Here is a 26,784-nt window from a genome sequence, read left to right as displayed (position 1 = left end):
AAAATAAAGGTGTGATGGTTTGGGAGCTACCTGCCCCTCCACTGGTATGAAATCACCCAAACAAGGCTCAACCAGCTGGAAGTTAAGGGATTAAGCTTTACATTCACAGTTTAGCACAGCAGACAAGCAGAGAGTTACAATGTTTACAGCTATAGACAGAAATACAGAAGTTAAAGGTAATACAGAAACACAACAGCCCTCCCAAAAACCAGAGTCTCCAAGAGGGGATCCCAACCACCCTTCCACCTTCTTTCCACCTCTCTACCTTATCCCGGAGTCTGCCTTACGTGCAAGGTGAGTTTGGAGGATCAGCAAGGGAGGTTAGAAGCAGAATTAGTTGGGTTACACAGCCAAAGTCCAGGGAGAAAAGCACAGACACTGACTGGCAGATAGAGACGCTCACACTGTCTTATCTCTGTTTGTGTCCTTGTGTTCATACATCTCAGCAAGCCTATGAGTGCAGCAGCCTTCGCCACTGTTTCCCTTTCACAGCCTAGAATCTATTTTTTCTCATTAAAATATTCCAGTTAGCCTCAAACCAGCACACAGAGTGAAGCTATAAACCATAAGGAACTGCCAAATGGTATTTTAATTAATTGGCTACTTATTGTATGAAGTTGAGATACAAGTGAGTAAAGGGATCAGGCTAGCACAAAGCTTTGATATGTTATGTATCCATATTTCTCTCTGAAATACATGAGGGGCTTGAAACACCTAGGCTGACGTGGGTAAGAAGTGGCTGAATTGTTTTCAGGCATGCTGAGATGATGGGACAAGGATTTATCGCCAAAGCCTAGCTAGATTGTGTTTTTTTTTAGTTCTGCTTTTTTTTTTTTTGCTTTGATTTTTTTTTTTGTTTGTTTGTTTGGTTGATTAGATTTTTAAAAAAATTTTCTATGGGTCTTTTCAAGCTGTCTCAATCTTTGTTTTATTTTAAACTAAGTGAACATTTTCAATAACAGCTTGGAAATCAAGCAGGTTTTTTCACACATGTGAAAAGAAAGGAGTGTCTGCTTTGTTTGTTTGGTTTTTTTAACTCTTAAACATCATAATCTCAAAACCAGAGATCACTTCAGGTTTTTCTGTTGAATTTCATCTTAAGTATGAGCTCTGTAGTGTTTAATCATAGAATGACTTAGGTTGGAAGGGACCTTAAAGCTCAGCCAGTTCCAACCCCCTGTCATAGGCAGGGACACCTCACACTAGAACACTCAAGGCCTCATTCAGCCTGGCCTTGAACACCTCCAGGGAGATTGTGGAGCACAGAATCTTTGATCACATTAGATGATTCTGTGCTCCACAGCCTCCCTGGGCAACCTGTGCCGGTGTTTCAGCACCCTCACTGCAAAGAACCCTTTCCTAACATTCAGTTTGAATCTCCCCTCTGCCACTTCAAACCCATTCCTCCTTCTCCTGTCACTGCAAGACCTTGTCAGTAGTCCCTCCCCAGTCAGGACTGGAGCGTTCCTCTTGATAATCTAGCACAGCCTGCCCTGCTCAAGCAGGCTCAGCTTGTTGTCCAGGCTGGCTGTCCAGCCAGCATTTCCATGTCCTTGCAGATGGAAACCACGCTACAACCTCTCTGGGCAAGCTGTAGCATTGTTTGGTCCTCACAGTAAAAATAGTTTTACTTCTGCTCAGGTGGAATTTCGTTGTTCTTAGTTTGTGCCCAATGTCTCTGGTCCTGTCACTGAGCACCACTGGGAAGGGTTTGGTTCCATCATCCTGCAGTCCTCCGTCAGATACACACATGGATTAGATGCTTCTGAGCTGTCCTTTCTCCAGACTGAGCAGTCACAGCCCTCTCACCCTCTCTTCATATCAAAGATGCTCCAATCCCTTTATCATCTTGTTGGCCCTTTGCTGGATTCACTCCAGTATGTTCACATGTCTCTTCTACCAGCGAGCCCAGCAGTGACCCCAGCACTCCAGACAGACCTGGGTGTGGCTGAGCAGAAAGGAAGGATGTCCTCCCTGCATCTGTTGGTGGCACTACAAATACAGTCCAAGATGCTTTTGCCCTCATTGCTTATCGTTAACCATGACCCTCCAGGTCCTTCTCCACAGAGCTCCTTTTCAGCTGCTTATGCCAAGTGTGTACTCATGCAGAGCGATTCCTCTCCAGATGGAGAGCTGAGCATTTCCCTTTGTTGTGTTGCATGAGATTCTTCTCTGCCCCATTTCCCAGCCTGTCGAGGTGCCTCTGAAGGACTGGCAACACAACCAGCTGGTGTATCAGCCACTCCTCATAGTCTGCATTATCCACAAACCTGTTGAAGCCGTGCTCTGCTCAAGTGTGCAGGTTATTAATGAGGACACGAAGTAGCCACGGCCACAACATCAACCCCAAGGTGGAGCCCTCTCCACAGATTTTCATTTCAGAATCCCTCTTCTTGGTAATCACAAAATGTATTTACTGTAAGAATATTGATAAGTCACAGGTACTTTTCTTCTTGAAACAGATGAATGTGTATATTAAAGCTGCTTCTACTAAGGTGTGTCTTACTTAGGTGGCAGTCTTAGATCATTCTGAGTTGTGCAGTGTAGATTATAAGCAGAAAAGAAAATGAAATTGCTTTGAGAGTCAGGTTTATTTGAGAAAGGAATTTGCTCTAGATACACAAGGGGTAGTAGAAGATGAAGTTCATCAGGGAGCAGTGAGGATGTGCCCCCTGTGTTACCATCCTTCTCTTGTTTTTTAAAGCAGTGTGCCTTTTATTCAGTTAGCTCTGTAGATTGCAGTCTCCAGCATGCTGAAATAGTAGGCTCTTCTTCTTGAATCATCTTAACTTCAGGCTTCCTGGGTTGCAGTCTGTGTTTGCTGTGTGAAGTCTCTGATGAGAAGTCAGAGCTACTTAGACTACCTTAGCCAAGATAAACACCTAGCATATCACCACAGAAATGCAGTGCCTGGTCTAATTTATGACCTCTTACAATTAACAGACTGAAAGTTCTTACTTGATCACTTTGCTTAATGCAGGATAGTACCGGAATGAAGTTGTGGAAGAAGCGGTGGTTTGTGCTCTCAGACCTGTGTCTCTTCTATTACAGAGGTAAGCTCAGCAGAGCTCTGCTCACTGCTGTTCATGGAAACAGATAAATTTTGATACACCACTCCAGTGCACCACCTAAAAAGCCACGAGGCAATGGATCAAATTAGTTGTACAGCTGTCAATATTCAGGCCTGCCACTTTCAGCTTGCTTCTTTTTTTTTTCTGCCTTAATTACCACTTTCATGTAATTGCTTCCTGCCTGACAGGTACCCTCAAAGGGCAAACCTGTTCACAGCCAGCTCTTTCATTAAAGTCTAGACTCTAGTTTTCTTACTCCTTCTGTTGCTAGGAACTAAATATGCCAGGATAAATCTGCCTTTTTTTGCACACAAATGAACTGAAACGTGGCTAAGAAAGGAGTAGTGCAGAGGAGCTGAAACTCTGCCTTCGGAATGACAAAGAGGATCTATGAGCTTGTGGGATTCTGATCAGTGGTCATGAATACTTGTAAAGAGAAGTGTTGTCCAGTTCCACACGAGTTGAAGTCTCTCCTGTGGAACAAGAACTCTGCTAGCACCCTTAGGTGCTACACTGGACTTTCATTGTATCTGCAGAAAAGTAGCTGCTTAGAATTCTAGTCTGGAGATAGGTATGGTAGAAAACTGACTCCTTTGCCATTACAGATTATTAGTTGTGGTTTTGCGAGGGGGTAAACAAATGAGATTTGTGCCTTTGGAAACACAGTCCTGAAATGGTGTGTACAACCCTAATAGTTAGAGGGAGGCTAAGGGCAAAGAAGATTGCAAAACATGGCAGAATAGAACTACCAAGTTAAGGCCACTTGCAGCCTTAACTGCAGATGAAGAGTAAGAAAGTGTTTCAGTTTATGGTGAGACCTCAAAACTGGTAGAAGTAGTGGTGGTGATGAGAGCAGGGACTTGAATTCTAAATGCTGTTCTGTTGAGTTGCAGCATGGCTCTAATCAAGGCAAACCAGGTCACAAAATGGGAGCTCTGCAACTGTTCTAGTCACCAAATTCCAAATGATTGAAGTACAATAATTAGGCTTTGTTGCCTTGCCCAAAGAAGTGTGCAGAGTTTCATAAAGCAGTGCTGAGTCAAAGCTAGGCTGTACTGTCAGTGGAGGAGGCGTGGATCGTGATGCAGCTGCCCCGTGTTTAGTTAAATGAGCATGATACTCTCTCTGCTTTCTGGCAGAGTTCTTTACTTTGAACGTGTTTGCAAGCTCTCCTTTGCAAAGGCTCTGAAAAATGGTGCTTTATAGCTGCTGTAGGAGATTAAAGTGACCTAAAGCACTGCAAAACAAATTAAAAAAGGCAATAAGCAACCCCAGCTTCTGTGAGGCAGATCAGCTCATGTGCTTAAATTTGTACAGAGCTGGCACAGTCAGAAAGGGTTTTTTATGCTTGTCCACTTGGGAAGGGTCCAAGGTGACCATTTTCAGGTGCATAGCTTTCACTGTGCGCAGCAGGTTCTCGGGGCACTCCCTTGTGTTACAGGTGCCCATGGTGTGTGTCGGCAGAGAGGGGCTGCACGCTTCTGGGGCTGCATGCAGGCAGCTGTGTGCAAAATGGCTCTGCCTGCCTTATTCTCCAAGGTGTTCGCTTCTCAAGGGAGCTTTTTGTCGGCAGTTTTGTGTTGTTAAATACAGTCTCACTGAGGTGTCCAAATGAAGCTGCTATATGTCAAAACACTTTTTGCTTCTCTAATCAAAGACTATACATTCACAGATGAGAAAGAAGAAGGAATACTAGGAAGCATCCTTCTGCCTAGCTTTCAGATATCCATGCTGTCTGCTGAGGACCACATTAACCGCAAATATGCCTTTAAGGTAAGGAATAGCTTTTTCAGTTGAATTTGATGTCTGCAAACACAATAGCTAGCAGGCAGAATTCATTAGGAGGCCTACAAGGGGGGCTACAAAGGGACTGCTTCCAAATGCCTGTATTGATAGGGTGAAGAGCAATGGTTTTAAATTACAGAAGAGTAGATTGGATGTTAGGGACAAGTCCTTTACCATGGAGGTGGTAGAACAGTGTGAAACAGGTTGTCCAGGGAGGTAGCTGAGGCCCCATTCCTGGAGATGTTCAAGGTGAGGCTTGACAGGACTATGGGCAGCCCAACCCAGAGCATTCTGTGATTCTATGACGCAATGGGGAGAGAAAGTAGCAGACAGACTGGAGCTAGATGACCTTTGGAGGTCCTTTCCAACCCAAACCATTCAATTACTCTAATTTTACCAAGTTATTATGAAGAGGAGACTTGGCAAACAGCTTCTGCCTGAACCGAGTGTAATTCTGTCTGGTTTGGGTATAAGAGAGTAGCAGAGGATTTAAGTATTTTTCCTGATACAGATATAGTTAATTTAAGTATTTCTGCTGATGTGAATATAGATATTAGTACCAGAAGGAGAAAATAGATGAATTATTATTATTACTGTTGCTGTAGTTGTTGTTCTTACTCATGGCTCTTATACACTGTCTGGTGTTTTAGAATTGTAGACTGCATCTGCAGCTGGAAGTACCCAGTGATGAAAGTTATGTATTTGGATATGCAGTATCTTCACATATAAATAAATACAAGGCTTTAGAATCACTGAAACCACAGCATTACATGAAGAGTTGAGTGTTTCACATCTTTTTAGTAATCATTTAAATCACTCTACTAAATGTTTTCTGTTTGCCTTTTCTCTTGTTTCATGAGCTCCTTTTGGCTCTTCTTTTGGCCTGCTAAGCAACACATCATTTGTTTACTGTGGTAAGTACAAATTAAGACTCACTGTATCATACAGACTCTAAACATCTATGCCAAAATCTGATTTGCAATAATTATATGAATTTACATTAATGGATTGTTAAGATAGTTCTTGCTACGTTGAAGAAATCTAAGGGCTTTTAATTGACTGCATTAATGAAGAAGCAGCTATGATTGAAAATTGCAGGCAATTATTTTAAAACATGATTGCAGTGACAGCAAAACACTGAAGCTTTCCTTTCAGTATTCTTTTCTGATACTATTATTTGCAGAAATCTTATTACAGAGAAATTAGAGTATCCAGTAACATTGTTTACCTCTTTTCTTTTACAGAATCTTACATTTTTATTACAATGACCATGTCATTTCCAATCAGGCAGCTCATCCAAACATGAGGACCTATTATTTCTGCACAGATACAGGGAAGGAAATGGAGTTGTGGATGAAAGCCATGACAGATGCAGCACTCGTGCAGACAGAGCCTGTGAAAAGGTAGTGTGGGTTGCCAAAACAGTGGCACAGCAGTTTCCTTTCTGATACTTGTTGAGCTTTATTTGAATGAAGGGGTGTGCCTTAAAATAGAATGTAGGCTGACTGAAAAGAAGCTCTCTTTGCACTGAAGTCCCTTTACTAACTTAACAATGTGGGATACAATTTTGAAGGAGTAAAAATAATGGAGGTTCTGTTCTTCATGTGGATGCCTTGAGTGTAAGGAGCTGGAAGAAAACCCAAAATACTTGAATCCAGTGCCAGTGGCACCAAAAGAGGTGCGGTGACAAATACCACGTGCAGGTGTGTTTGACCTTCCCTGCCCTCCTGCCCGAACAGCAATAGCAGCTCAGTGGATGGTAATCTTTGGCTTCAACATCTCCCAGGTTTTAAATTCACAGCTGCAGTTTCTGCATAAATCAAACAGTTGTAGCTCTGGGGCACATGTGGGGACCATTCTTGTTCATCATTAAGCTGTCTTCAAGTTTATACTTGACAGTCGAGAGCCTTATCCTTTTTGTATCCATGTGCTGACAATGAAAAGCAAGGTACTGCGGAAGGCCTTCTGTTCCCAAACTGGATATTGTCTGCTTCTGGCTATCCATTAGGAACTGATTCCTGTCTGAGTGTAGTCCCTGGGGTCAGCTCCATGGCATCTATAATGGAAACCTCATCAACTGACAATTTGAAAGCTTCTCTTTATTGAGGGCACAGAAGTTACTGCTGATGATTGCTGTCACTCGATCTGTTCTGCACTGTCATTTCCTGCTGTGCTGGAGCTAAATGAACAGCAGCAATGCTAAGATGTTTTAAATTCAAGAAAGAAAAAAGAAAAGCAGAACAATAAATGACACAGACATAGGTACCAGAGAAGGGAAAGGTACAGTTTTTGCAGCATGTCCAACTTGTCATCTTTCTGGATTTTGCATTGCTAGTGCAGGTCATTCCTGTTACTTTGTTTCTGGCAGTTTGCAGAATCGCAGACTGTTAGAGGTTGGAAGGGGCCACTGGAGGTTGAGTCCAAGTCCCCAGCCAAAATCAGGATCCCCTAGGGTAGTCTGCATGGGAATGCATCCAGGCAGGTTTTGAAAGTCTCTGGAGAAGGAGACTTCACAGCCTCTTTGGGCAGCCTGTGCCAGTGCTCTGTCACCCTCACTGTAAAGAAGTTTCTCCTCATCTGTGTTCAAGTGTGCATCCATTGTTCCTTGTCATATTACTGTGCACCACCAAAAAGCAATTGGCCCCAGCCCTCAGATATTTCTATATCCCATGTTCCAGAATGGTGCTGGTAGGACCTAAAATGTTATGCAGAACAATTAGACACTTTTAATATTGCATATTTAAGTGTTTCATGAACTGCTTCGTCAAACTTCTTGAAACTTCTACTTGCCCCAATCTACAGGTCGTTCAGAAGAGTAACACTAAACACTTCTAACACTCTAAAACTCTGTGTAACTATTTTATCACTAATGTTAAACAGGAACATTGAAATCTTGCCTTTTGTCACTGGGTTCCCTTAAACATATCCATAGTGTGTGAAGTCTTCAACTGAATTTAATTGGACAGCACCATCAAATAGCTTAACCATCACCCCCCACATTTCTGTCCTTTAAAAGGTAACACGTGTGCTTCAAGCTCCCAGGAGTCATGTGTTCTGCCCAAAAGTGCTCAAAGTGAAAGATTTGAACTTGGAGAAAGGAGGAGTGGTAGCTCCAGGTACCACAATGAACATGTGGTTTTATATTGCCATGGAATCCTTAAGGCTGGAAAGACCTCTAAGGCCATCCAGTCCAACATCACTGTGACCGCTAAGCCATTCCAGAAGTGCTGTGTCTGCATGTTTTTTAAACACTTCCAGGGATGGTGAACCCACCACTTCTCAGAGCAGCCTGCTCCAATGCTTGACCACTCCTTGAGTAGATCATTTTTTCCCAATGTCTAATCTGGATTGCCCTGGTATGATATGAAGTCATTTGCCCTTGTCCTAGTACTACTTACTTGGGAGAGAAGACCAATCCCCACCACACTGCAATCTCCTTTCTGAGAGCTGTAGAGGGCTGTGACTAAACAATCCCAGTTCCTTCAGTTGCTCCTAGTAAGCCTTGTTCTCTAGACCCTTCACCAGCTCCATTGCTCTTCTCTGGTCCTGCTCCATCACCTCAGTGTCCTTCTTGCAGTGAGGGCCCAAAAAGCAAACAGTGTTTGATGTGCAGCCTCACCGGGGCAGCGTACAGGGACTGTGTATGGTTGGTTGTGCAATTCCTGACGCAGGCCAGCGTGCTGTTGGCTTTCTTGGCCAGCCAAGCACACTGATGGCTTGTGGTCAACCTTCTGCCAGCCACTTATGTTCTTCATCTCTTGTCACCCTCCTCGTGCTTGGGGACAGTAGAGCATAAACAAGTTGATACTGAATAGCATTTTCACCTTTTACCTTTTCCACTCAGAGCTTTTAAGAGATTGTTCTTAAAAGAGTGAAGTTGCCTTGGCAAAGCAACCCATTTAATTTAGTGAACAGTAAACATAATAACAAAATCACTTTAGGCTCACCTGGTAGTTTTATTGCAGGTAGCTGTGGTAGCATACAGATGGAGACATGACTTAAACCAAATCCAAGCCACTGCAAGCAAGAATCATGTATCCATAGTGTAAATGCTTTCTGTGGGGAATGATACTGAAGTAGCTCATTCTGAGTGTTTTGGACCAGTGAAATGACTTTCATGTGGTCTTTGCAGTGCTCTGAATATTGCATGTTTGAAGAGGACATTGTAGTTAAAAAAAGTGGAAAAACCTATCTCCATCTGACAGAACTTCCTTACGAAGTGTCAGCTTCTTAATCTCTCTTAATACTCAGTGTTCTATAGAAGATAGTTAGTAAGCTTAATTATCTAAGTTGTCAGATGTTACACATTATTACTGGTGACATTTCTTTGAAGCAGTCTAAAATGTCAATGTAAACAGCCACTTTTCCATGTAGTTTATTGTAGAACTGCCCAGTGCTCTGCTGCCTCAGAGCCCCTCAGCGCACGGTGTGAGCTCACCCTGGCCTCCACTGCAGCTTTGCAGGATAGTCATCACTAGGCTGCAGTGCTCACTGCCATGAAAGGGGTGCTCTAGCCTCCCAAAATGCTTGGCCGTGCACTCCTGCTCCCTTCTTGCAGCTGCAGTTTCTTCCAGTGTGCAGGCAAACGGTGGAAATGCTCAATGCAAGTGAGCTTACCTTTTCATCTAGCTATACATGCTCCTGCAGCCTGCCTTAGGTTGCTTTGGGTGTCTGTCTTGCCCCTTGGTGAGCCAGTGTGGCACACTAAAAAGGAGAAAAGAACTCAGTAGCAAGATCAGTAGTTTTCTGTCTGGGTATCACAGGCAGAACAGGCTTGCCAACCCAGAACAAACGTCAGAAAAGCAACGGGAGAAGCTGCTCATGTAACACCATCTTCAAGCAGGAAACCTTAGAACCCCTTGGAGGTTTGAGAACCTCTTTGGTAGTAGTCTTGAAATAATTACTTGAGAGCAAATACATGTCAAGAGCAGTGAAATCTCAAGATCTTTGGTGTCTATTAACTCTAAGAAAGAAAAGAAGTCCTTCAGACATCTGGTTTTTGAAGCATTCATCTTTTGGCTCCCTAACCAGTTCTTAAAATGAACCATGTTGCAGGATGTGATCTTTTGCAGAAGAAATACTGCTGCTTCCCTGTGAAAATCTGTTAAGCATTAGGTATTGTATTACCTCATCTCGAAGTAACCTAAAGTTTGGCATGCATTTAGGTCTAAGCATAAATTATTTTGGTCGAGTCAGATTCAGCCAGTGCCTTTGTTTCTCAGTTAGCTCGTTTTCTTGAAGTTCCAACACTGTGCTGACTTGAGTTTTCTGTCAGACTAGGTACAGGAGCTAGAGTTCTAAAGAACTTTACTTCCTGAAGTATTTATACAGGCTGATGTTGAACCACTTTTCTAATATAAATTGCCCAATGGTAGGTGAGAGTGTTTCCAGTAGAGCTCTTCAAATCTAGCAGTCAGGATACTTCAGCGTCTGTGATGGTCTGGAGACCCAAACACAACAGCCTGTTAAATTGAATGTTTCAGCTTTAAATAATTTGAGAGCTGCAATCTGTGTCTTTATTTTTCTGATGATGTGAGTTCCTTGGGAGAAAAAAAAACACCTACATATAAAAGGAGTATTTAAAACAGTAAGTTGTGGGTGGTTTGCCTGGTTTTCTATGAAGCAGCCTTACTTCCCACATATGGTTGGCCACATAATGCAGAAATGAGGCACTGAGATTAGAAAATAAAAATGGAACCGTGTCTTCTAGACCTGATCTGCAGCCACAGCAGAGGAACTCCCTGCCTGGTGTGCAACAACAGGGAAGGACAAGCATTACTTGGTCCTTTTAATTGTAATTACTCCTTCCTAAACATTTTATGTTTAAGTTTACCTAGATATTAAATTTAATTTTAATAATGTACCGAGAGACCTATCAAAATAATGAAACACAAATGCTGAAGTCAGTGTGAAGCTGTTGAAGGTTCTGATCTCAGATATCTCTGGGTTTGCAAAGCGTCTCACCTGTTCCATGGTGTATCACTGCAGCCAGCAGTGAACTTGTATCTCTCGGTGCTTACTGCTTGGCTGTGTTTATAGGTGCCAGTATCCACCAGCATACTGATTTGTCAGTGTATTTTTTTGCCCTAAATGCAGCCTTTCTCAACTCTCCCATGCTAGAAAGCATCATTTTTTCTGTCCTTTCATTGTCAGTTCTTGAGCCTTTGTTTCTTCTGAGTAATGCAGCATGTGCTAAGAAAACCAGGGTTTTTTCCTCCCCCTCTTGTAGTTACTTTCCCTGAACAGCATAAGCTAAGCTGCCAAAAAAGCCCTTGTCAGCACAGCAGCATTCACAGTGGGGGTTTACTGACATGGCTGTGTTTGGAAAAGATGCCTCCTTCTTTCTGTGGGGCATTGAGTCGTCTCCATGTCCTTCTGAAGCTGAATTACATGTCCCTCTACCAGAATTACCAGCAGCAGTTGGTGCCTCTCCTGCACTGCTGTCCCTTGCATCTTATTCCTGTTTGGTTGTAGAAGTCTATACGTTATCTTCAGTATAGGCTGAAAAAAATCCTGTGTTCAGTGCTCATTCTCTTTGTCTTCTTATGCTGTCCTCAAAATACCCTGCAAGTCTGGTTGAAATCTGTCTTGGAGAGCTAGACACAGATACACACTCAAATCTGAACAGGGGTTTGCATTTCTTACATTTGACTATTAGTTTCTGATCATTCTTTCCCATTTGGGTCTTGAGGGAAGACATCTCTTGATTGCACTGAGTCACCTTGACTTTATGTGTGAAGTTAAAGGAGAGGCCAGAAGTCTATGGGAACATGAATCATTCAGCCTCCACACTGTTGCCAAGAATGCCAGATAGACATGCTTGGCTCTGCTGTGTAGAACTAGAGTAACAAGTGGCACAGGACAGAAACTGCTTGGGAAAACAGTACTGTGAGTTGGGGGTTGCTTGTTGTGGTTTTTAATTAAAGAGGGTGGTGGAGTGCTGGAAGAGCAGTGAGGCTGGTGAGGGGTGTGCAGGGCATGTCCTACAAAGGGTGGCTGAGGAAGCTGGGGTTTAGTTGGAAGAAGAGAAGGCTAAGGGGAGGTCTTATTGCTCTCTTGAACTCCCTGAAAGAAGATTGTAGTGAGGCTGGTGTTGGCCTCTTCTCCCACGTAACTAGCAATTGGATGAGAGGAAATGGGTTTAAAAGTTGTGCTAGGGGAGTTTTAGATTGGACAGTAGGAAAAACTTCATTACTGAGAGCATGGTGAGGGGTTGGAGCAGGCTGCCTAGGGCAGTGTTGTTGCTGCCATCCCCAGAGGTGTTCAAGAAGCGTTCATGTGGTGCTTCAGAATACAGGGTCATGGTAGTCGCATTGGACTCGATGAACACAGAGGTCTTTTCCAACCTGTATGACCCTGTGGCAGTGTGAATTTGAACATTGCTCTGTGTGATGAATGTCCCTAGAGATGCCACTCTCCTGCTCCTCAGATTCTCTGCCTGTAAGGTGGTGTTCTTCTGCTGGAAAGCAGCTTGAGAAAGAGTAATGTAAGTTGGTATATAAAGGAGTAGGTAGTACTCTTAAGGCAGATTGCAAGTATCAGTACCTGCGTTTAGGGTTAGTTGCAGGGATAACCCTTACTTACCATTTTTTATTGCTGACTGACATTGTAACAAACACTCTGGAATTGGCAGTTGTCAGGAATTGAGTTGAACCTGTCAAGGAAGCTCTTGATTCCTTTTATGCCACGGAGAATTCATAGCAAGAGTAGTGTGGTAATAGGAAGTGCATTTACAATTAAGTCTCCACTATTCTTATCAGTGGACCTAATGGGTCCTTATGTGTTTGCTGGGGTTCTGTCCTGAACTGCTGTTGGCCTGCTGGGAATTCATGGTTTAAACTGTCTGTTAGGGGAGTGTGGACTTGTTCAAAGTGGGGTAAGCAAAAATGCTTACAGCTATGTACTTGGAAATGGATATTTCTGCTGAGAAGCAACCGTACTAGGAACATGGTCTTTACCACGAGGGCAGTGGAACACTGAAACAGGTTGCCCAGGAAGGTGGTTGAGGCCACATCCCCTGGACATACTTAAGGTGAAGCTCAACAGGGCTTTGAGCAACTCGATCAGCTTACTGCAGAGGGGGTTGGACTAGATGACCTTCGGAGGTCCCTTCCAACCCAGACCATTCTATGATTCTAGTGACCTTAGTCAGCTGTGCATGTGGTGGACATTTTACACACTGATGAGACACTTCAACCGAGCACAGCTATAGAGATGAATTTGTAGAGAGATGCAAAACAGTGCAAAAGGTTACTTTGACGACATCTGGTTTAGTTTTATATGGAGCTGTAGTCTTAAAGAATTATATCTCTTTATCAGCTTTCATAGCAAAAAGATGTTGATCAAAACAGCGTGAGGTTTGGGGATTCTGTTGCTGCCAGAGTTGGGTGTTCAGCTCACCCCAGTCTGGAAAAGATAGAGCTTCCTGGCAGTTTGAAGTTGTAGGGAGAAAAGACAGCTGATGGAACTGCATAGGCTGGGTACTGGTGTCAGTACCATAAAGCAGGAGGTGTTCTAAAAACAGCAGTAGTTTTGTGGTACAATTCCCAAAGCCTGCAGCTATTTCCCCCCTTAAAATTAGGGAAGCCACAGTTATTTTCCACAAAACACATGCCAGCCAAAGTGATAACATGCCAGAGAAACCTAATTGATGCCAGTGACCAGGGGAAGCTGTTTGCCTTCCTTAAAGGAGATGATTACAGGTTAAATTCAGTGGTGCTGTGAATCACAAGCCAGTCAGCAGTGTAATCTGCTGCTGTATTTGAAGACAGCTTTAAGAAGCATTTGAGTTTTAGACTGCTTACAACTGGAAGCTATAGGTCTTGGAGAGCCACTGGATGTTTTTACTGCTCAAGTGTCCAGCCCTGCAGGAACTGCACATCCACTCTTTTCAGGCTCTGGCTCTATTTCCTCTTCTGCACATTTTCTCTGGGGAGTTAATCCCAAATTGGATTAAAAAATTTCCCCCGTGTTGGGAATGCTTTCAGAATAGCAAAGGGCTAGAAAAAAGTGGAATTAAAAATGCTAACTCTCTCTGCAACCAAAGAAAACCAAACCGAATCAACCAGAACAAGCCAAAGCAAACGTCACCACTGCACCCAAACCAGAGCAAAAACACAAACCAAAAAGCCCTCAAACGGCGACAATTGAAAGAAAAGCTTGGTCATTACGGAAGTATATCCTGGGGTTTTCTCAAAGAGAAGATACTGATTTAAAGTGTCTGTGCAGAGACTCCCTAAAACTGCCATAACCAACAGAAATATATTAACTCTGGCATCTTTTATTAGTGTTTAACAAGTGTTTTGTTGTTGGTTACAACTTGTCGTGTGTTCCTTTTCAGAGTAGAGAAGTTCACTGCAGAAAATACACCACCTCGAGAGGCAAATAATGTTTCAAACCATCGGGTGCTGATTAAGCCAGAGGCACAAAATAACCAGAAAAACAAAGAAGTCAACAAAAATGAGGAGAAAAAAGCTTTGGAAGCCGAAAAATACGGATTCCAGAAAGTTGGACAAGACAAGCCATTAACGAAAATTAACAGTGTGAAGCTAAACCCTTTGGGATCTGAATACAGGACCTTACCCATCAGCACCGTTCCAGCTGGGCACTTCAGACCAGTTCATTTAAATGGGGCTGAGAACAAAGCAGTTGGTGTTGTCCTGGCAGATGCTGGAGATGGGGGCCACTACAGTGCCGTCCCAGGACATATGGAGTCTGAACGAGTTATGCAGAGAACAAATTCAATGCTGCAGTTGGAACAATGGATTAAAATACAGAGAGGAAGAGGACAAGAGGAGGAAACAAGGGGGTGAGTATCACACAACTTTAAACTTGTTTTCCTTATACTGGCTATCAATTCATTTGCTTGCAAATAACCTTTACACTTGTATCCGGGTTAGATTCCTTAGGTTTTGCTCCATGATCTACAAATATATAGAGGTCGTTGTTCTGTGTAAGACGTGCCTGGATGACTGCTCAATGCAGATTGATTAAAGCTTCTTCTGTTGAAATTTGAAGTGTTACTAATAAATTAAGCTATATTAATAAACTTCATGGCCAAAATCTGGGGTTTGAGTCTTAGAAATTTCTCTGTCCTAGCAGAGAGAATCAGTCACACCTGTTCATTTTCTCTTTTAAATCTGGAATTGCCCTGCATTCTGTACTTCTATTTCAATAATATTTCATTGCAAATTCTTCAAAAATATTCCAGGAGCTTTGAACTTTAAACAAGCTTTAACTGGAGAGAGAAAGAGAAGTACACCGAAGGTTATGCCGCTGAAATCTGCCTACCTTAATGCTTAAAGCATCCCAGTTTTAATATTGAGTTCCAGTGCTTATTCATGCAGCCTTAAAGTTGTGTGAATGATTCATAATATTAAATCTGCTGGTAGCATGTTCCCTGGCAGAAGTGCTTGGCATATTGGGTCCAGGCTGGCTTACAGAGGAGCAGCCAAAGCAGTGAAATACAGAGGCTTTTAGTGTAACGTTGGATAGGAGGTATGGAGGTTGTATCACAGGTGAGACTTCGAAGAGTTGGAAACTGGGCAGTCTGCCTGCTGCTAAACGGCAGAGCAGAGCTTGCCATAGATCTGAGCTCAGATTGGATTTTCCTCAGGCTATGGGGGGTGAGGACTTCTCAGTTTTTCAAAACCATGATAAATTTACGTTAGTTTGGCTTACACTTGCCAAAATTGAACATCTCTTCGTGACCTGTAGCCCTTCGTTAGGTGTAACTAGGAGTTGGTAATGTCTTGTTTTGTGAAATACTCAACTCGAGTAGCTTGATGAAATCTGCACTTGCAGTACAGAGAGCAACTTGCACGCTCTGACATTGTTTTTATTATGCATGCTTGTGTAATGGGACCTGAGAAAGCTCTTTGGTGCAGTTAGATTATTTTTTTTTTAAGCTGAATTGTAAAACTTGCAACCAAACAGCAGAATTTTGTGCTGTGGCATCCTTCAGTGGCGAACAAGCATGAAAACCTAAAGCTTGATATTCATTGTGCAGTCAAATAGGGGAGACTACTGCTAACAATATGTTACTAATTGTCAGTATATCATTCTTGACTACAGAGAACATTTGTTGCTTAAATAAATGTAACGTTGGTAGCACAAAGGATATGCTTTCAGATGCAGTTCTACATAGAAGTAGCAAACTGGGAAAGAATTGGCCCTGAGCTATCTTTTTTGTGTTGTGTGGAAGTGGCCTTGAATAATGATCTAAATTTCTAATGTATATAGTGGTGCTTTGAAAATGTGGTTTCATTTACATTTTTAATGTTGGGTTTGATCTGATAGCCATTTTCTGGCTGGAGACAGGAATTTAAGTGCAAGTAGAAATTTAAGTGGAAGTTGGTAGAGTAGGAAGAAGCTTAAGTTTAGATGAAAGCTTAAGGTTGGGGTGAGGCCCTGGTAAAGCTGCTTGTAGTAAGATCTGTTTGGCTCATACCTTAAGTTTGTGAGAAAAGTAGTCTCTCTTAATGTTGCTGACTTTTGACAAGGATGCTTTCTGTTGCATTTGTCTGAGTAGTGTGTTAGAGAAATCACGGAGTACCTCTGGTGTCAGACAGAAAAAGAAGTCAAAGGGCTTGAGGAGTGCTGCAGTATCAGGAAGCACGTTCAGTTGAGTGAGTGTGTGTAAAATAGGAGCTTTTAGCTGTCCGAGGCAGGAAAGAAAAAAGGTTCAGTGTAAGAAGTACTGATTTTTTAGAGGAACAGGCTGATTCCTTAGCACTTTGGCACTAGAAATGACTGAGAAGGACAGGCACATGGCTTGTAATTCTTGACACTTTTCTGTTTCCATGGATCTAAACGTGCCGTTTAGCCACACAAAGACAATTGATGGAGCTTGAGGAAGCCTTTTTGCAAACAAACAAAAACCTGCTTTAAATGTAGAAACTAAACCCACTTCACCTGAGCATCATTTTGCTGAATTAATTTTGCACAGGTCAGTTACAAGTAACTGCTTTCCCCAGAAGTAGTTTGCGTGAAATGGTCTTTCTCAAGTATGAGAAGGTACAGGAGGGTTATGTGGTACCAGCTGAGCTTTTCTGTGGCTGTGAAGCCAGGACTGAGCCTCTTGTCTTCCCATCTTGTCCACATAAGCCTCATCCTAAGTAATCAACGCCTGCTGTACACCATGGGTTTCTCCCTTCGCTCTGCCTCCCCTTGTTGGATTTGCACATGAAGTTCTGTGTTCTGGGCCATCTGGTGTTTGAATGCTTTAGAATGAACTGTTTGGAAGTCTTGATCCGAGGGCATTCATAACCTTGCAGAACTGAGCCTTTAAAGGTTTGGCAGCAATGTTACTTTCCCATTTGGTCCAATTTGTACACCAGAACCAGTATTGCTACCAATTATGACCCTAGAGGAAGCCTCTAAAGGTGTCTATAAAGAGTCTGTAAATTCCTGTGCAGTCCTTTTGTCACAGGGGAGCGCATAGGGAGCTATTCGTGATAATAGTTTCGGGGACGTTTTGCAGCCTCATAGTGTGAGTGACTGCTTGACTGGCTGCGGCATTCTCCCCTCGTGTGCAAGGCAGCTGTTAAGCTGCAGTACTGTCCAGAGCTGGGGTTTGGCTTTGATTAGAAGTAACATTTTTGCAGGTTCCAGAGGGATATTGGTGAATCTGCTTTGATTTGGTCGAATGGTGTACCACAAGGCTTAATATTGAGGTGTTTGGACTTCTCTCAGCTTACACAGCTGACTGACATGTTCCCTTGCTCCACATGCTAGAAGTGACTGCATGCACACTTCAAACTGGTGGCTTTAGATCTTCAGACAGCTTTTCTTCAAGTTGGCTGGGATGTTCCAGAGAGCCAACAGGATTACACAGCCCCTTTGAGTGATAGAATGGGAGAGGAGTTTCAGCGAGAGAGATGGATCTTGACTGCTGGCTACAATGATGGAAATATCAGGCTTCACCACAGCTGCTTGTGAATAGCTGAAGCAGTATTTTGAAAGTTAGAAGTTGGATTCAGAAGTGCCTCAGGATTTTGGGTTGGTTTGGTATTTTTTAAGCATGGAGATGGAGAAAAGCTTTTGTCATTGATGGCATCTTAGGTGAAGGAATTTAGAGCTAGTTGAGCAGGGCAAAAGAACAGCATTTAGAATCTATTGCCCTCCTGAAGTTTTCCTGTGGCCCAGTCTATGGAATGGGGATAATATTAATTCTTAGAAAGCGGAGCAGGTTTCCTGTGTAAAGATCTTTATAGCAGCTTTCATCTCCAAAATGTTAGAGGTGGTTGTAAGTGCTCAGCTTAACTGTTTTCAGTGAAAAGTAGGGTTTACTGTCATCAGTTTCCTTGATACTCTTTCTGTAAGGACCTAACATGCAGAATGCAGGTTTGCCTTGCCATTTGCCCAGCCTCATTTCTGTCATGTTTTGGTGACACTGAGGTAACTCAAAGCCATCTTCAGATTCTGGTGCCTCACGGTGGCAGGGATTTTAGTCTGGGGTGTAGCTAGGAGCTGCTGCCCTCTGATGGCTGAGTCACGTCCAATTTGAGAGCAGTTTTGTTGTCTCTGGGCAATCATAGATGTGATCAGTAGCAAAAGGCTTTAAGAGGTGCTCATTTGAATTTTAGATAAAGGCTGAATGAATCAATGCTCATGACCTAGATTTTGCCCTCTGTAAAAACAAGAAATGCTTTGTCATACCTAGGTATGCATTGATGCTCGGTATGGAAAATTTTGCTTTCCAACTAATGTGAAAGTTACTAAATGTAGAACTCCAGAATTTTACTGTGGCAACAAACTAAAGACTAAGCCTTCGAAGTCATAGCTCAAGTTCAAAGAATAGTATTATTCTCACACAAAGAAGTATTTTGTTGTTCACTTCTTTTGAATAGCTGATAGGAACTGGCTTGTCCTTGACAATTGCAGAGTATTTTGTTACACAATTGCTGCTATTTTGCCCTTGCTCTGCTATTAAAACAAAAAAAATCCTTTTCTTTTTCCATATCTATGGTAGCTGCTCAGAATTTTCTGAAGGAAGCAACAGGGGACTTCTTTACTCTGGAAAAGAGAGCATTAAATTGGGCTCATACAGAATTGAAAGCTTTCAAAACTTGAACGTGTCCAGCACACAGGCAAGATTTGATCTAAGCCTGGTGCTACTGGGCTGTACAACTGGTCACAATAAAGAAATGTGGATTATGTACTGGAGCAGCCAATCAGAGAAGCAGTCTGGTCTGGCTGCTGTGGTGCCTTCAGTCAGTAGAGCTGATTCTGTAATTCTCCTCTTGATTTTCTTGGATGTTTTTTAAGCTCTACTTTTGTATTAAAGAGAAACAGCAAGGTAAGAGTTACCTACATAAAGCTAACCAACACCGCAGAGCCCCAGCTTGCCTACTGTTAATGCTCTCCACTAATGACTTTGTGTTCCAGCATAATCTCCTATCAGACATTACCAAGAAACATGCCAAGCCATCGACCTCAGGTTTTACCCCGGTACCCAGAAGGCTACAGAACGCTGCCAAGGAACAGCAAGGCGCGGCCGGAGAGCCTCTGCAGCGTGACGCCGTCGGCTTACGACAGAGCCGCGGGAGCGGTGGCAGCCGAAGAGAAGCGGAGGTCGATGCGCGATGACACAATGTGGCAGCTCTACGAGTGGCAGCAGCGGCAGTTTTACAACAAGCAGACCACTCTTACTAGACACAGTACCTTAAGCAGCCCCAAAACCATGATTAACATTTCTGATCAGACCATGCATTCCATTCCCACCTCACCTTCTCACGGCTCGATCGCCGGTTTCCAAGGATATTCCCCACAGAGAACCTACAGGTCAGAAGTGTCTTCGCCGGTGCAAAGGGGAGATGTAACTATCGACCGCAGGCACAGGACGCATCACACAAGGGTAAAAGTGCTTCTCTTCCTAGTCAAAAATCTTACTGACAGGGATTTGGGGTAGAAAGCAGATGGTGCTGGAATGCTCGTGTCGCACCGCAGCGTGTTGGATTATAATGAAGCTGAGGTCACATCAGAGTCTTCAGGCAGAAAGAGCTGATTTTGAAAAGCATTTCCAAGTCTAGAGGTTGTGGACAGGCATTTTGCTAATGCACTGAATGAGAACATGTCCTGATATTACTGTCCATGATACTGTGTGTCTCTAAAGGGAAGACAAGGAGTCAGCAGGCTTACTGATGTACAGAGATGATTCTCCTTGCTAGCTTGCTTTGGTTGATTGGGTTTTTTGCTGGAGCTCCGAGAGGAAAGAAAATGCCAAATTTCCTTCCTCGTGCTGATTTCTGTTCCTTGGATGTGAGCTTGGCCACCTTGGTTCCAGCAGGAAAATAGGTGTTATGATGTCTTTTGATCCCTTTGAGTTATTAGAGAGATCTCTGAGGATCAGAGTCTGTTTGCACCCAACTTTAGCACTTGACAAGGGTTGCTTTGCTGCTCTTCAGCAGCAAGAGGTAGACACCAAGAATTGGAAGCCTCAGTGTGCTGTTTGTGGCTCTGCTGTGTCCTTCATGCTTATGTTATGCATGAAGGAAGTTTGTCAATAGATTGGAAGTAATTACATCACTCTTCAGTTACTCTTTCAGTTGGATTAAAATACAAAATGCCTCTGCACATACTTTCTGAATCTTTATCTCAGGTGCCTTTATGTTTGTTGATGCAGGAAACAAAACCACTTACACCTGAAAGCAATTGAACTAACTTACAGGTGATAAGTCTGGGGTTTGGAAGTTTTTAGGGCCCTGTCAACAAAGGAATCGTTCTGGTTTGATACTCTTTGTCTCAGCTGTGTTGGAAGGTTAGTAAGCAGTGCTGCTCATGCATGTGAGAGTGGGTGCTGCAGAGCATGTGCTAACTTGTCCTCTCAGCCATGCTTTGCTTTCTGAGGCTTTTTTGTTTCTTGTGGAAGACTATGCTAGTGTTTCACATTCAGCATCTGTTCTACAAGATTGCTCTTCCCTTTGGTTCTTTCAGGGTCTCTTCCAGCCCCCAACCTTCTATGATTTCATTTGGGGTTTTTTTGATTTCTACCAGTAGCCTTTTTGTCATTCACTTAAAAGCAGAGGCCAGTTTGTAAGAGGGGGCCAGTTTGAGACTATTTAAAACCAGGAAGGTAAATTTAAGATTTAAACCCCATCTGTGTAGAGATTTTTAGGTTTGTAAACAGCTTTCAATGACAAGTGAAAAACTCCACTTGTTGTTCACGTGGGCTTCAGAAGGGCAACAACTGTGAGGGAGGAGTGTTAATTAAATGAATAATGGAAGCTGCTGGGCCATTCCTAAAATTGAGAGGTGTCCTAGATACAGGGAGCATCTGGCCAAAGCTGCCACAAATCAGAGCAGGTTTCTGACGAGTGTGAAGTTGACCTGACTTCTTTTTTTTTAACATTTAATAGACTTTGAGTCTTTAGATAACTCTGGCTCATACTGTGCCGTTTGTTTTTTGTACAGCATGTCCTTGTGCCCGACAGAAGGTCAATGCCAGCAGGTCTGACTTTGCAGCCTGTTACTCCTCAGAGCCTCCAAGGCAAAACAGTGAGTTGGATTCTTATTTGGTACATCACTTGGCTTGCTTTTTTCTTTGTTTGTTTTTGAGATTAATCCTTTAAATATGAAGAAGCAACACTGAAGTTTCACTCTATTCAATGTTTGCATTAAGTGTGCCCTTCAGTTCTAATGATCAGGGATTTTTAAAGCAAGTGAAGTAGTCTGTGGTTATATTTGAATTTGGACAATATTTTGTAGCCACTGAGTCCAGAATTCCCTCCAGAAATAACAGATGTTTCAATTATTTTAGGCACACAGAGGTTCCTGAGAGAGGATAGAATATATCACAGAAGACTTAATTCTCCATTAAGTATTTAGAGAATCCTAGAAATGTAGTTTCCTTTTTGTGGAAGTCTGAAGGATCCAGAATCATCTTTGATTGAAAGGTGTCTTCTCTGACATCTCCTTTTTTACTGTAGGAGAGCTGAAATTCTCGCTGAAGCTGTTTCACCAAAGCAAATACTGTCCACCTTCCCAACTTAGCCAAAAGCTAAGAGGTTGTCCTCATTTATGTGATTTCTTAGTGAATTTCTTTTCCTTTCAAGTTTCTCTGTCCATCTCTAATTGCTGTCTGACAGAGATTTTGAATTGTAGTGTGGGAACCACTCCCCAGTCAATCCTTTCACGTTCTCTGCTCCTGTTTCTTGCACATGTGAATCCCTGACGCCTTCAGCAAGTTACAGGCTGGCCTTTGGCAGCTGGTGCCTTATCTTCTGCAGGCACTTCTTGGGGTTCATAGCCCTGTCAGCTCTCCTGGGCTTTGCTGATGGAGCTGGGCTGATGAACAGGGTTGGGGGGCAAGGAGGTCCAAGCTTCTGCCTGTAGAAACCAGATGTCATGCCCACACCCAAGTGTTACAGGGCCCAGAGAAGGAAAGCCATAGGCAGCTCTTTAAACAGAGCTCTATTTTGTGGTTGCTGCAAGGGTCCCAAGAGCTGTATCAAAAGCACACCAGGAATTCTGCAGCATTATGAATGTCTAGAGGAGAGTAAATGGTAGTGTTTGATGGGCTCCTCTGTGAAAGAAAAGTTTACTTGCAGACACTGGATTGAACTGTGCACTAAACCAGGGGTTTTGCAGCATGTACTGAGAAGAGTTTTAGACTTGGAAAAAAAGGATCCCCTGTTCCTTCTGCTTGAAGATGCTGCTTTAAAGTGTCTTCTTCCTGAAAATAACTGCTTTGCAATGATGTTTGTTTTCAGACTGAGAGCCCTGTCACTGAATTTTGGACAGGACTCCAGAATGTCTTGTATAGCAGACTGGAATTAAGAAGAAGCTTGGCCTTTAGGCAGCTTGGCTGTGGGACTGCGTTAGCCCTCAAAGCCGAGTTTGACCAGTGCCCGAGGCTGTGTGGCAATCCCTTGCGCCCTCTTGTGGCCCCCTCTGGTACAAGCTCGCAGCAGTGCCATGCTTCTTCCCAGGGATTCTTCTTGCTCTTCCTAACAGATATTTGGGATTTAGCAATCTCTCGTGTGCTGCTCTGCAGCCTTTTTGATTCCTTGGGGGAAATTCTGCGACAGTGGGAGAGAGCAAGTGGGGGGTTAGGGTTGGGGTTTTTTGTGTGTGTGTGTGTGTGTGTTAAGAGGAGCTGACTTGGAGAACTTGTGAGACAATAAACATGCTGCATGAATATTTAACCTTTTGTAAGACTGACTTCTGCAAAAATGTAAGAAACAAAAGGAACATAAGATAACTACTCATGCAGCTAAGTGTTCTGTTTAAAGCACTGCTAATAGAAGTGGTTCCCAGGAAGGGTTCAGATAGTTTCCCAAATCCACCTAAATTGACCTGTGTGGAATTGCCTGACAGATGTTCATTTGAGCCTGGCTTTATTTTCATCATATATATGATTTTGGGGTTTGAGGACTGTTCTTCATCCCCTTTATTGTACACCTTGGCCATAAAAATGAAGCAATAAATTAACTGTTGGCCTCAGAACTGTGGAAGAGAGGACAGGTTATTTTTGGCCATGCCTCTGTGAGAAGTGGTTGTTTCTGTTGTTCAGTGTGGATTTTTATGAATCCTACTGTTAATTTTGACACAAATGTGAAGAATTACCACAGAAACTAAACTCTCTTGATGGGATTTTTTTTCATTCAGCAAGCTCAAATGACTGTACAGGTATCCTTACATCCTAAAGGCTGGGCTTGCCTCCCAGAGTCATCCATCTGATAGGCATGTCTGAATAGGTCCGAGGCCTGCACAGACCTCCTCCTGCAAGCCCCTCACTCATCTTTGTCCTTTCTGCGGAACGTTCTACTTCTGTGATGTTTGCAGTGTGTTTTGTGCAGTTAAAAGTTAAACCTTCGGTACATATATTTGAAAGTGGTCAGTTTGGAGCAACAAAACAACTATGTATCTTTTGTTATAAGGAAGATACTAAGAACCCTTATTTTAATCAAGTGTTGTTCAGGGTACCAATTAACCTCTCTTCTGCTCTTTGGCTTCTCACGCTGCACTCCTTCAGCCGGAGGAGCTCACGCTGCTGCTAATAAAGCTGAGACGGCAGCAGGCTGAACTGAGTAGTATCCGGGAACACACACTAGCACAGCTCATGCAACTAAAACTTGAGGCCAGCAGCCCAAAGGTCAGCTATAAAGCAATGTCTGTTCTGTACCATCCTCACTAACTTGTGGTCATTCATTAACCAGTTTGCATTGTACCCTTAGTGCAAAAGTTTTCTGACTACTGTGGGAGTAGAATAGAGTAACCTTGCTCCTTTGTGTATGTGATGTTGTGCTATTAACCCTTTGAGGCTTTGCTCACAGCTTTTGGCTGTTAGCTGAGTCAGTGTCATGTAAGAATGTTTTAAAATACTGAAGTTAAGGGTTTTAACCTACTGCCACGATCAAAATCAGTAGTGAACATGAGATGAATTTATTGCTTATTCTGCCTCCCATCAGATATATATTTTTAATATGTGTACAAAAGTCAGGACGTGTTTAAAACAGATTTATCAAAGGGTTTATAGTTGTCTGTGTAGTAGACATTTACATGCACTTACTGCATTTGATGTGTAAAACCAAACTCTAGTGTAGTAGTTCAGAATCTGATTCGTGGCAAACTTTCATCACCTCATTTTTGGGATCAAAACTTGTTTGCAGTTCACCAAAAAAAGGGTCAGATAAAAGCAGCATTATTATTTCTATGTAAAACAGAAAGATCACTGTATTAGTTTGCATCTTTGAAGGCTCTTTTCATGCATTCTGCACCTTCTGTCCCTTTCCTTTTTTCCTTCTGCTGCCTCCTAGAATGAGATTCTTTCACATCACCTTCAAAGGAATGCCATATATGTGGATCATCAGGTGGGATTTGCAATTTGCTTGTGTGTTTACATTTCTTAATGCTTTTTACCTGCTCCTGTCTAGCTGGAAATATTTGGGGAGAAGGTTTTTCAGTGGTTTCTGTGAAGTTAGATGTTTCATCTGGGCTCTTTTTTAAGTAGCACAGAGTATCTTAATTGATTAGGAATTTGATGTGCAATGGGTAAAAAACAGCCCTCGATTTGAAATTCATCAGAATACAGTAGCCACTCACCAATTAACTTTCCTGTTGTTAATTTATTCCTTATAATAACACTAACTAGCATTTTATTGTCTTGAACCAGAGGGGTGGTATCTTTCAAAGCTAACATGACACACATGCCAGAGTCACAGAATGGCTTAGGTTGGAAGGGACCTTATCGATCCTCTCCTCCAACCTCCCCACTGTAGGCAGGGATGCCTCTGAACTAAGCTCAGCTAGTTCAGAGCTAGGTTTAAGACCATCCAGCTTGGTCTTAAACAGCCCCGGGGAGAGGCAATAGAAAATGAGTATGTCTGATGGTTTTAGTTTTCTGAATTAAGAAGAGTTAGATGCTTCTATAGGACATTAAACAACAGGGAAGTTGAACATGAAAAAATATTTTCAAACAAATCATAGCACTGCTCACTGCTTTCTCTCCTACTCAATTGTTTCTTCAAGATTTATGTTAGAATTTTACTCCCTTTCATCTTCTGATAAATTAGGGAGAGAGGGTGCAGTTCTGTCGTCACTAGCAGAGTTGATTGGCAAGTGAAGAGTTGTGATTGTCACACATACTTCGTTTATAACTTGGTTGCATGATCAAATGGAACTTGTGTGCAGACTCTGCATGAGCAGTTTGTTAATGGGAGGTTCTTGCTAGCTCTTACGAAAGACAGTTGTGAGTGCTTAGAAGACATAAACAAAGAGCTGAGAATATAAAACCTCTGGAGAGTTTTCTACTTCCAATATTCTTTTTCCAACTATTTTTTTTCAGCCCTTAAGCCTAGCTGTTCTTAGAACTTTTATGTCCTCAGTATTCCTGTGATCGGATTTCAATGAGATCCTGTGAACCACATAGGCACAGAGACACACACACAGACCTGCTAGCACTCGATTCACCCAGACACTTTATTCTCCCGTTTATCTCTTGAAAGCAAGGTGTGAATTGTGACTAATTCAGTTAGAAGGAAATCCATTTTTAGATGCCTTTGTCTTTTCTTAAGGGACTTCAGGAGGTCTAAGATAGCAGAGAAAAACTGCTTGTTAAATTAAGCACAAAAAAAACCCGATCCAGCTCGAGTATTTCTAGTTTATAATGGTCTGGAATAAGGGAGTAATTCTGTCTTCAACAATGGATTCATTGCCCAGAAAGGGCAATTCTCCATGTGAGCTGTAAAAGGATGGACCATACTGTTTCTGGGTTAGCCAGCCTTGTCAGTGCAAAGACAGGATTGAGTGGAGAGCATTGCCTGTGTATAGCATGCAAAGTGGTACACAGGATCTGATTTGCATCAGAAGAAACTTTGAAATATAAGGTGATGTCATAAGCCTCAATTTAGGGGAGTGTCTAAATCTTACCAAGGTGCCATAATTACCCCTACCAGAGATGCAGGGAATCACTGCACTTCTTGGAATGAAGAATTCGAGGCAGAGCCAGATCACCTAACTCAGAAGTGATGGAAGAGCAGGCTGGAATGCTTATCCTAGTTTCTGATCCGTTTTCTCTCTTTTTATCCCCCTTGTTTTAATGTAGTACTGCTACCTCCTTGTATCAGCTTAATCCCCCTGAGACTCTTTCTTCTTCTAGGAGAGAGATCTCTTTGTTTGGTTTGGTTTGCCTTGTTACTTTGTCCATTACCAGTTTTCCTTTCTGTTGGGAAGAACAAAATCGAAGTTTCTTTTCATCTAGTTGAGGCCTTGCCTGCTTGTCGCCCATAGCTGTAACCAGCTTGCATAATCACTTTCCCTCTTTGACTTTTTAATGTCCAGTGTACTTAAACTAAATATTTCTTCTTATATTGAATCTCTGAACACAGTGTCAAAACCTGCTTCGCCTAGAGCGTGTGGAACCCCAGTCCTGTTACCTTCAGCTCTCACCTTTCTGGTGGCAGCAGCATACACAACAGCAATGACA

General features: G+C 42.7%; 1 protein-coding gene across 13 annotated transcripts in view; it reads left to right on the top strand.

The window, feature by feature from the left end:
* The window catches only part of PLEKHA5 (pleckstrin homology domain containing A5), a 147,136-nt gene that overhangs the window by 86,118 nt on the left and 34,234 nt on the right, over positions 1–26,784 (top strand). For 8 of the 13 annotated variants that reach the window (XM_064155567.1, XM_064155565.1, XM_064155564.1 and 5 more), the window contains 8 exons: positions 2,981–3,053; positions 4,744–4,844; positions 6,144–6,259; positions 14,197–14,664; positions 19,245–19,713; positions 21,270–21,353; positions 23,833–23,952; positions 24,617–24,670. In XM_064155567.1, the coding sequence (XP_064011637.1) occupies positions 2,981–3,053; positions 4,744–4,844; positions 6,144–6,259; positions 14,197–14,664; positions 19,245–19,713; positions 21,270–21,353; positions 23,833–23,952; positions 24,617–24,670 (1,485 nt within the window). Of the gene's footprint in view, positions 1–2,980; positions 3,054–4,743; positions 4,845–6,143; positions 6,260–14,196; positions 14,665–14,755; positions 14,907–19,244; positions 19,714–21,269; positions 21,354–23,832; positions 23,953–24,616; positions 24,671–26,784 lie in introns of those variants that run through there. The other 5 variants (XM_064155569.1, XM_064155566.1, XM_064155573.1 and 2 more) reach the window with 3 other exon arrangements.

This window comes from Pogoniulus pusillus, chromosome 15, assembly GCF_015220805.1.
Source record: "Pogoniulus pusillus isolate bPogPus1 chromosome 15, bPogPus1.pri, whole genome shotgun sequence".
NCBI classification, from domain to species: domain Eukaryota; kingdom Metazoa; phylum Chordata; class Aves; order Piciformes; family Lybiidae; genus Pogoniulus; species Pogoniulus pusillus.
This window is presented reverse-complemented; position numbering and strand designations above follow the sequence as displayed.